This window comes from Lipotes vexillifer, unplaced genomic scaffold, assembly GCF_000442215.2.
Source record: "Lipotes vexillifer unplaced genomic scaffold, Lipotes_vexillifer_v1.1 scaffold382, whole genome shotgun sequence".
Lineage (NCBI taxonomy): Eukaryota > Metazoa > Chordata > Mammalia > Artiodactyla > Lipotidae > Lipotes > Lipotes vexillifer.
The window spans coordinates 10,842,803-10,853,279 of NW_006780611.1; the positions used below are offsets into that span (position 1 = coordinate 10,842,803).

Here is a 10,477-nt window from a genome sequence, read left to right on the forward strand (position 1 = left end):
GGGGGCCCGGAGGCTGCTGCCAACCAGACGGCGGGGCAGAGCCCGGGGGGTCACAGGGCTGCCAGAGCCAGGGGGCGGGGGTGGGGCTGGAGGGGAGCCGCGGGTGCTGGAGACCTGGGGGGGCGGCATGGTGGGCCTGGCCGGTGCTGGGCGCTTGGCTGTGGAGGAAGGAGAGGGGCGGTTAGGAGTTCACACTGCCTGCGGCAAATCCCCAAGCTCGATGCCACCTTGGGATCTTCGAATCTGCTGTATCTGCTGTTCGCTCTGCCGGGAACAGTTTCCACGCTGGCTGCTCACCATTCGGGCCTCCGTCCACGTCTGTCCTCAGCTAGAGGGCCCCTCCCCCGCCCTGCCCCAGTTACTGGCATATTTTCCAGTTGTATTTTCTTCACGGGACTTCTTGCCCTCTGAAATGATCTTGTCAGTTTTAATTTTGCTCGATTATTGCTTGTCTCCCTGACTAGAATGTAAACTAAGCAAGGCCAGCTGATGTCCAGCTGGCTAGCACAGTGTAGGTGTTCAGTACAGAGTTGCTGAATAAAGAACTGCTGCCTGTTCCACCTTCCACCTGGTTCCTCCTCACTTCCTCTCAGAAGCCCACCAGAACTGCCCCACCCCAGCGCTCAGATCCCCCTGCACAGTCCGACCTCACAAGGCAGCTGAGGGGCTAGGTGGGGCAGGACATCTGGACCCTGGTCCTAGCTCTGTCTCCACCCACTGGAGGGCCTGGGCAAATCACTTGCCCCCGGGAGCCTCAGTTTCTTCATCGGTGAGATAAGATGACAGCCTTGACCTCCCAGGGCTGACGTGAGGCCCAGCGCAGGTGATGCTGTGACCGTCCTCTGACTTGTGCTCCAGTGAGCAAACATCCTGCTTGCACCCCCTCCAGGAAAGGTGGCTAGAAGCCCCCTCCTGTAAGAAGGTCCCTGTGCGACCTGCCAGCTCCTGCTGGTCCAGAGGCTCCTGATGCTGCTCCATCTACTCCCATCCAGGTGGAAAACTCTAGAGCCTCCTGGGCTGGGTGTTCCAAGTGTCCTAGTTACCCCGGCAGACTCTCCACCTGAACCCTTGGCCTTCTCACCTGCCTGGCTTTAGGCCACCTGAACAGGTGAATGCACCAAAGGGGCTCAGAAGGAGGCTACCAAACCACCACCACCACCACTGCCCTCCTTTGCTGTCTTTTGAAGACCCCATCCTCCTCCTTCACTCTGTGATCCCTGGTCTTCTTGAGGGACTGGACTCCACTGCCCCCAACACTCAATCGCTGACCTGTATCGAGCATTTACTGTGTGCTGGGTATGGGCCAGGCAGCACCATTTAATTCTCCAAACGGCCCTACAAGGCAGGTGCAGTTATTGTCCCATTACACAGAGGAGGAAGCTGAGGCACAGACAGGTGAAGTCACCTGCCCAAGGTCACAGAGCTGGAATCTGAACCCAGAGTGTCCGGCAGCAAACCTGGGCCCTTAGCCATCTGGATTCCTGGTCTCCCCTGGCTGTCTGAAAACATGGGACAGTCTGGGATTGCCCGCCCCCTTTCCCTGCCCGCCCTCTGCCCCCCTTCTCCTCCCACAGCCAACTCACTCCTCCGAGCCATGTCCTCTGTTGGGGCGGCTGCCTCCAGGGAGCTCCTACTGACCTTGGGGGAGGCTGGTCTGGGGGGTGCCTCAGACTCTGCCCTGCGAGGGAAGGAGAGGGTCAGGGTCAGCCTTGGCCATCTCTCAGAGGACTCCTGGAATCCTGGGGAGATTCCCAGCCAACAGGCTGAGTTTGGGTCCTCCCAGGAGTTGTTTTCCACCACTTTGTGGCTGGGCCTGGGATCTGACAAGATGCTTCTGGCATGGGCCAGAGTTTGTATCCACTGAGCCCTGGCTGCTGTGTGACACTGCGACAGTGTCTGAGGTCCCTCATGTGACCAAGATGTGGGGTAGAAAGCAGGGCCTCCCCTGTATCTCAGCTCTCAGCCTCCATGTGATCTTTACGGGATGTTCTGGCCACTAGAAGCCAGAGAACGGACGAGAAGCAGGGGAGGAGGCCAGGGCTCATTCCTGGCTCTGCTCCGTTGGCTACTCCTTGGGGAGGCCTTTCCTGAGCCCCCCTTGCCTGACTCCTGTTCCCTACTTGACCCCCCGACCCTGCTCTACTGTCCTTCGTAGCACACATCACCGCCTGACATTATACTGTGCCTTTATCAGTGTTCTGGTTGATTCTGTCTCCCCACTCCCTGGAATGCGAGCTCTAAGGGCAGCATTTGTCTGTCTTGCTCATCTGAGGAAATTCATGGTTTGGGCCCCAGCAGTCTGTGATAACTGATCAATACCCGCTGAGTATGGAGGCAACATGGCACCATGTTAAACCTTCCGATTTAAAGGATCAAAGAGAAGACTGGAAGGTACAGAATTTACAGATTCCAAAACGATCAGTTCCCTAGTTCCCTAAATCTCCAGAGTCTGAAACAGCGCCTGGCACACAGTAAGTGCTCAGTAAAGAACCATATAACACAGAAGGGAACACATCAGAGGTTGAGAAGAATATGCCTCTGAGGTCTCTATCCTACCCACTCCAAACTGGAAAACCTGGTATTTGGGATGAATATATAATAATTATATTTCCTAAAATGCTACTGGACACCCTGAGAGACGGTGTCTCAGGCTGGGCATCTCAAGGCCAGGCCAGGGGCCATTCATACCCGTCAGTCCTTACCTTTCCTTGAGAGCCACTGAGGCTGGGGCAGGGGCTGGAGCTGGAGTTGGTACAGTGGCCGGGGTGGATGTGGCAATCGATGGAAGCTCCTCAGAAGCCGGCCTGTCGCTGACCTTGTCCTGGGGTGCAGGCGCCGAGAACAGGCCTGACACGTTGAAGTTGATATCTGCAGACAGAAGGGAGCAGATCTGAACTTACAGAGCTTCCGCAGGCCTCCCCTCCTCAGCTGGTGTCGGGAGCACTTTCCCTTTCTCCGGATGTTGTCTGGACCATGTTTCGCCTTCCCACTCCCAGGTGGGCCTCACAACAATCCCACGAGGCAGGCATCATCATCCCCATTTTACAGATGAGAAACTGAGGCTCAGAGTGGAGAAGCCATTTCCTCCAGGCCTCGTGGTGAGTTTGCAGGGTTGCCAGGGACTGAAGCTGAGTCTGGAGGGCACCAAGCTGGGCAGATGAAGGCACAAAAAGGGACACGTTCACAAAGGCGGGAGCTTTACCTCCAGGGAAGAGGGTGTCTGCATTCTGTATCAGAGCCTCGACCATGCCCACCACCTGGATGGATGAGACGGAGGCTGCGTCCAGCTGGGCCAGGTCCCTGGGACAAAAAGAGAATGAAAGTGAGTCATCATTTAGCAAAGTCTAGTGACCCCAACTCTCTGGCCCTGTACTGGGCAATGCGGACACAAGGATCAGGTGAATAACAACCCCTCACATATCACAGCACTTTACAGTTTACAAAACATTTCTCCATTTATTATCTCATCTAACTCCCAAAGCAAAAATCCTCAATGTTTGCCTAGTTTCTCTCCAATTTACAGATGAGGAAATGAAGGTCCAGAGTGACTTCCTAAGGCCCATCTCTGGAAGGTGGGGGGTGGGGGTGGGTGCTAGAATCAGACCTCTGGGCTCCCAACTCCCCGTAACAGGCCACCAAGCACCCCATTACTGCCTTTACCCAGAATGCCTATCTCCAAAGCCCCATGGGATCCATGATCCCTTTGGCTGCTCGTCACAGCAGCCTTGACAATTGCAGCTGCTCAACCTACTCCAAGGATGGGGAAACTGAGGTCCAGGGGAAAAATAAGCAGCAGATGTTGGGGGGGGAGGGGACTGCCACCTTCCCCCCAGCCTGTGGCCACTCACCCTTCTTTCTCAGGGGGCCACAGCAGGTTGGGCCCCAGGACAATGGCGATGTTGCTGGGTGTCATCTTATTCACCTCCTGCGCCTCGGCCAGCCGTGCCAGGAACTTCATCAGGTACCTGGGGCGTGGGAGGGGGACTTGGACCAGAGGCAGGGCATCTTGGGCCATGAACACCCATGGATGCCCCCCAAGACCTGAGACTTCTCTAGCCTGGGATTGCCAAAGAGTGGCAAAGACACCACAAAGGACATTTAGGAAAATTTTTACTAGCTACATTAGCTGACCTACTAAACACCACCTACGTGTCAGGCACAAAGTTGAGAACCTCCCAGCCACCCTACAGGGCAGGGACTGTTATGCTCCAAGTCTTCCACATGAGGGTGCTGAGGCACAGAGACTTAAATTGCTAGCCTAGGACCACATAGTGGCAGAGGTGGGATTTAAAGCCGGGTGGTGTGACTTCAAGGTTCAAGGTATGTGTTCAGTTTGACGTCTAGTATAAAAAAATACAGTTAATACATCAAAGTGGTATTTTCAGAAATATTGCTTAGGACAAGGACACCAGCCCACGGCCCTGAAGTGGCAGCTGGGCCTTGGCTTGGGGAGGCCTGGGTGTGGGCTGGGGGCTCACCTGAGGTTGCTGAGGTTCTCACGGGGCAGGTGGCTGCATACCTTCTGGAGGGCCTCCAGCCGGGCTCCTGGCTCCTTCAGGCTGTGGACGGGGGAGAGACCTGGTGAGCCTGCCCTGGGTGGCCCCTCTGCAGCTTTGTCCTCCCCAGCACCTGCCCCCCGCCATCCTCACCTGGCTGCCCTCATCCAGTCGTCATAGAGGTCAAAGGTCATCAGGGGCTCCGGCAGCTCCCGCAGGTAGGACTTGAGGGCACCTGGAGTGGTGGCGGGGGCTCAGATGCAGCCCTCCAAGCCCCCAACTTTACCCCCAGTCCTCAGCTCTCTCCATGTTAGGAACCTTTAGCTCTTGTTCACACTAATGTGTCTAGGTCTGATCATTTCTTTGGGCCACGGGCCCTTTTGAGAAAATGATGAAGCCTAGTGACGTTGTCCGCAGAAAAACATACACACGTTTCAGGGGGCTCACCATGGACCTCAATATTAAGGACTCATGTCTTCTCAGATGTCTTCTTGGCAGATTATCAGGCCTTAAGCCAAACTATCATGGGATCATTTCAGGCAGCTTCAGGGAAGGGATTTGCAGGGAAGGCTCTCCACCCAGGGCTCCTCAGAGCAGGTACCTGCCACAGCGTGGGGGTCAGAGCAGAACTCCTGCAGGCTGCAGGGGTCCGAGGCCATTGTCTGCTTGAGGCGCTTCAGCACCGAGGCCCCGGCGGCCAGACGGAAGAGGCCCTGAGGTGCGAGAGGGGGCAGGTGGGGATCACGGAGGGGTGGGCGGGGCAGGGCACCCCGGTTGGGAGGCCCTGGCCCACTCATGGCCTGGAATAGGCCTCGGGGGCCCCACTGGTCTGGTGGGCAGTGTGGACACCACCATATTCGTGGTTCCTCTCGACTCTTAAGGTCTAAGATTCTGAGCAAAACGGGAAGTCTAGGGGCTTCCCTGGTGGCACAGTGGTTGGGAGTCCGCCTGCCGATGCAGGGGACGCGGGTTCGTGTCCCGGTCCGGGAAGATCCCACATGCCGCGGAGCGGCTGGGCCCGTGAGCCATGGCCGCTGAGCCTGCGCATCCGGAGCCTGTGCTCCGCAACAGGAGAGGCTGCAGCAGTGAGAGGCCCGCGTACCGCAAAAAAAAAAAAACCCAAAAAACCGGGAAGTCTGGGAGGAGCTCAGAAAAGTCGTGGGAAGACAGGAGTCTGGTTAGGAGAGAAAGGGAGATAGGAGGCCCAGCAGGACTGTCCTGAAGCCTAGGTCTGTCTTTGGGTGTGGTCCACCTCCTAAGGGTCTGTCCTTAGGAAAGCAGCTGATACACTAGCATGACCGAGGTGCAAAGGACGGATGAGGGCAGCGTGTGGCTGTGACTCATGTGGAGTCTCCGGCTTCACCGCCACCTTCTCACCTGCTGGGCACGTCTACCCATTGGCCTCTGCCTCCCCCTTGCAAAATGGAGCCAATGAGGGCTCCCTCCAAGGGTTATTGGGATAATCCAATGGAAATGGAACAAGGAGCGCAAAGGGCTGATGGCACAGTGCCCGGCCCACGTGAGCATCGTTAAGTGGGAGGTGGTATCAGTTCAGCAGCAGGAGGCCATGCCTTCTCCCGGCACCTGTATGTTAATGGTGAGATTACAGGTCCCAGCGAACGGCAGCGTGTGGGAGGTGTGGGAGGTGTGGGACCGAGTGAGGGCCCTGGTGTTCCTTCCCCACCCACCCCAGTGAGCCCCACCTCTTCCTTCATGCCCTCAGAAAGCAGCATCATGATGCAGGCCTCGATGGGCAGGGCGATGTCCCGGCCCAGCTCTCGCAGGTGGGTTCCCAGAGGCACCCCATAAACCCTGGAGAAGGGGGCGGCCATCATCGAGGGGGAGGGGTCTGCAGGGATGAGACAGATCAGCGGCCCAGGGTCCTCCCACCTCTGAGCATCGAGGTCAGGGCAGACAGGGGCATCTCCAGACGTTCTCAAGGGGCTACCACCTCCCTCCTGACCACCCATGCCACACATCCTGAAATCATCCAACACATCTCTTGAATCCGCCCACCTCCACTGCCCCCACCCCAGTCCGGGACACTGTCACCTCCCTCCTGCCTCCTAACAGGGTTCCAGTCCTGCCCCTTCATTCCATCCTCCACGCAGCAGCCGGAGCAATCTCCTCATCACAAATCTAATTGAGCGCTCCCCTGCTCAGAACTCATCTCTGGCTCCCTGCTGCCTTTCGTGATAGAGTGCAAGCTTCTTAGTGTGCCCCAAGCAGGGTGGGGGTCAGGGGTGGGGGTCGGGGCCTGCCTGTGTCCCCACCTGTTTGGCTGTGGTTCTCCTTCAGCTCAGCCAGGGCCGTGTCCAGCGAGCTCAGAGACTTGCGATGGTAATCGGCCTGAATCTCCATAAGCTATGGGGACAAGGGGGCACCCCCGGGGGGGAGTGAGGGAAGCTGAGCCTCCCCCAGGGGCCACAAACGCAGACCCCTCCCTCCCACCATCTCGCAGGGGGTCACAGTGGCCCCTGAGCTCCGGGTGGCAGGAGCCTGGTCTTGGACTCACGTGGATAAAGTAGTTGGCATAGGTGTCCTCCTTGGTGGCAAAGTGGTACAGATCGGCCAAGTACTCGTCCTTGGGGACAGAGAGGGGAGGGCTTATACCAGCGAGGCTGGGGCCCAGCGGGGAAGCTTGGAGGGGATAGCAACTTGCCCAAGCTGTACGGGGAGGGTCACAACCAGCTCTCCTCTCTCTGCTTACGGTTTGCTCCTGGGGCCAGCCCGCAGGGACCCTTTTGAACTCTTGAAGGGCTCTCACAGCTTCTAGTCCTCTTCTCTGTGTCCCTCTATCCTCAGCACAGTGCCTTGTGTTACTCACCCCTCATTTGTTCACCCACCCTTCATTCATTCATTCACTCACTTAGCAAACGCACTGAGACTCTGGTGAACAGGCGTCTCTCCCTCCCAGGTGCCATGCGTATGGTATAGACAGAAGTGGCTACAAGGTGATGGCTAACTACACAGACCTTGGAGCCTGACAGCCTGGGTTCAAATCCCGGCTCTGCTGCTTCTTAGCTATGTGGCCTGGGACAAGTCATGGCACCTCTCTGAGACTCAGTTTTGCCATCTGAGAAATGGGGACAGCACCCACCCGTGCCACCGCCACACATGCAGGAAGCCCAAGCGCCCCTCACCTTGCACTGCTCCACCTTCCTCTTCAGCTCCTCCTCCTCCTCCTTCAGCATCTCCACCTTGTTGGCTGTGGTGGTGTAACTGCCCGGGCCGCCACCCAGGCCCTGGCCACTGCCTGAGTTCTTAGCTGCCTGACTGAGCCTGGGGATGATCCCAAGGTGGGGTGGTTACGTCCCCATCGCATGTCCAGAGCCAAGGGCCCCTCCATAGGCCTGACCGCATAGGATTCCGGAATTTATAGATGCAAATCCCAGAGCTGAACTGGCCTTGGGTCTCTGCCCATCCTGGGCAGAGTACTCTGGCGCACCCCCTGGTGGTGGGCTTGGTGATCATGGCCACGCACCTCCAGAGTGGAGGGTGGGGCCCCTCCCGCCATCCACGGATCTTGGAGGATTGTTTATGGCTATCCCGGGCTTTTGGGTACCCCAGCTGGCCAAGCACATGCACATACGTGCACAGAGGCACCATCACATGCACTGTTCCGATATGTCTTCCTAAGGACCAGGCCTGTGCACAAGGACACACACTGTACTCAGTGGGCCCTGCAGCGTCCTCCTGGTGGGGGAAGGGCCTCAAAGCTCTGTGGCCACATCCGTAGGCTGATGTAGGCGTGAACCTCACCTAGAGGCTGTGGCTCCCACCTGATCTTGAGTGTGTTCCAGTCGGACACCAGTTTCTGCAGGCTCTTCTTGTGCTTGAGGATGGCTGGCAGCTCCTCCTGGGGGCGGGCACAGGAAGGGTTCAGCGGGCTGCGGGGGCTGGGGAAGCTGGGGGCACAGGGAGGGGGCAGGGTCACCTCACTCAGCCTGTTGAGCGGCTGCAGGACGTCCCGCTCCAGGGTCATCTCAAACTCGGCCAGGATGCGGGCAAGCTGGTTCTGAATGGCACAGCTCATCTCCAAGGCCTTCCTGTGGACACAGCACCCAGTGGGCCCGGGCTCCCACAGGCCCCTCACCTCCCTCTGGAGAGACTGGGCAGGGGGGCCTCCTCCCTCCCCATCACCCCCTGTCTCTTCTATCTGTCCTTCGTCTTCACTGAGCCCAACGCCCTTGCAGGCCTGGCCACCCTCACTGACCTGGACACTGTTCCCAGCCCAGACACTCTTCTCAGCCTGGTCATCCTTCCACCGTGGATGCCCTCCCTGACTGGGACCCTCTCCTGACCCAGATCCCTCCTTGGCATCTGCAGGTGGGGGCAAAGGTCTCCGTCTGTGCTCACCCCATGCTGGAATCGGGGTCCAGCTCCTTGAAGCTCTCAGCCATCGTGGTGGACAGAGCCATGAGGGGAAGCTTCTTCTGTAGGGAAGGGCAGGGCCGGCTGTGAGGGTGAGCGCGGGTGCTCGCCCACTGGGCTGCTCCCGTGCCCCTGCCCGAGCACGTGGCGGGGGCAGAATCCCCACCGAGGCCCTGGGCGTGGACGGGTGAGCCGGGAACCCAGGAGGGCCACGGACACAGGTGAGAGTAGGATGATGACAAGGCACGGTGGAGGTGACAGCTCCCCGGTAACCATGTACAGAGCCCCCACCCATCTGAGGCCCCCCTACCCCCTCCCAGAAGCCACTTGATTGCGCAGGAAGGAGTAATGGACCAAATCCCATCACTGAATGGAAAACTAAAAACAGAGGGCGTGGAGCTTGCCCCAGTTCACAGTTAGAGGGAGGGGGGAGGAGCCAGGAACACAACCTCAGAGTGGGCCCTCTCCCCTGCCGCAGGGCATCTGTCGCTGACCTAGCCCCTGATTGCTCTGGCCACACGGAATTGTTGCCCAGTTACAAGTTTGCCCCCCACATTCCTACCTAGCGTTGTAGAGAGCACCAGCTTAGGTCAGGGAGACCAGAATTCGAACCTCAGTTTTGCCACTTACTAGCTGTGTGACCTTGAGTGGGTCACTTTACCTCTCTGTCTCCGTTTCCTCCTCGGTACACAGTGCTAATAAGGGCAGCCTCCTCCTAAGGTTGTTTTCAGCATTAAGTGAGGCAATGCATAGAGATATCCTAGTAACAGACTAGCAGGAATCAGTCCATAAATACTGGCTGCTGGTTAACACCAGTGAGTAACTGCTCAAAATCCAGCTCAAATACTACTTCTTTCAGGAAGCCCTCACAGACTGCCCAGCTGTGAGCACCTGCTCTGGGTGCTGACTGGACAGAGAGGTTCAGGTGCTGTCAGAGGCCTGGCTTGGGCTCAGAAGATTGGGGCAGGCGGGAGGCGTCAAGAAGGGGATGGAAAAGAAATAGGACCTCATGAGTGGGGTGCCGGAGGAGCCTTGGGACAGAGCAGTCTCCATCCCCTTGGTGCCAGAGACTCAGACTTGTGGGGAGACCCCAGACCTGACCTCGCTGCCCCACTGGACAGAGGTGTCCTGCCCAGGCCCCTCCTCCCTGGGACCCCCACTCACCACCCGCTTGTCCATGTCTGCCCCGCTCTGGCCCTGCAGACAGGCCTGCAGCCGTTTGTGGACATTGTGGGCTGCTCGCTTGGCCGGCTCCAGTCGTTGCTCCACCTGGGAGGGGGTCCAGGGGTTATGGATGGTGGGGGGCTGTTGTCCCCAACGCCCCACTGTCCTGTTCTCCCCCAGAGCAGGAACTACCTTTCCCTTCCCTCCTCCTGGGGACCCCACTGCCAACAGCGTGGGAATGACTCAACTCGGGCCCCCAACTGGCATCCCTGCCTGGCCCTCTGCTGACAGCCTGCATGGGCCTGCCCTGCCACCCGCTGCCGGCCCAGGCACATACCTGCTGCAGGTCCTCCCCCAGGAACTCGGCAGTCTCCGGGGTGCTGCAGGGGGTGACAGCTTCTGCTGAGCTGGCCCAGGTTAGGATACCCCCCCCTCCTCCCCCC

At 58.4% G+C, this 10,477-nt stretch overlaps 1 protein-coding gene across 1 annotated transcript in view; it reads right to left on the reverse strand.

Moving 5' to 3' along the window:
• Positions 1-10,477, reverse strand: part of SH3BP1 (SH3 domain binding protein 1) — a 12,181-nt gene that overhangs the window by 522 nt on the left and 1,182 nt on the right. Inside the window, exons 2-18 of the mRNA XM_007454051.1 lie at positions 10,372-10,414; positions 10,035-10,139; positions 8,856-8,932; positions 8,434-8,545; positions 8,279-8,355; positions 7,640-7,778; positions 7,012-7,080; positions 6,770-6,860; positions 6,200-6,345; positions 5,098-5,209; positions 4,650-4,731; positions 4,479-4,559; positions 3,849-3,965; positions 3,203-3,300; positions 2,703-2,868; positions 1,584-1,678; positions 2-158 (exon numbers count right to left, since the gene is read on the reverse strand). Coding sequence (XP_007454113.1) covers positions 2-158; positions 1,584-1,678; positions 2,703-2,868; positions 3,203-3,300; positions 3,849-3,965; positions 4,479-4,559; positions 4,650-4,731; positions 5,098-5,209; positions 6,200-6,345; positions 6,770-6,860; positions 7,012-7,080; positions 7,640-7,778; positions 8,279-8,355; positions 8,434-8,545; positions 8,856-8,932; positions 10,035-10,139; positions 10,372-10,414 — 1,767 coding nt within the window. The remainder of the gene's footprint in view (position 1; positions 159-1,583; positions 1,679-2,702; positions 2,869-3,202; positions 3,301-3,848; positions 3,966-4,478; positions 4,560-4,649; positions 4,732-5,097; positions 5,210-6,199; positions 6,346-6,769; positions 6,861-7,011; positions 7,081-7,639; positions 7,779-8,278; positions 8,356-8,433; positions 8,546-8,855; positions 8,933-10,034; positions 10,140-10,371; positions 10,415-10,477) is intronic.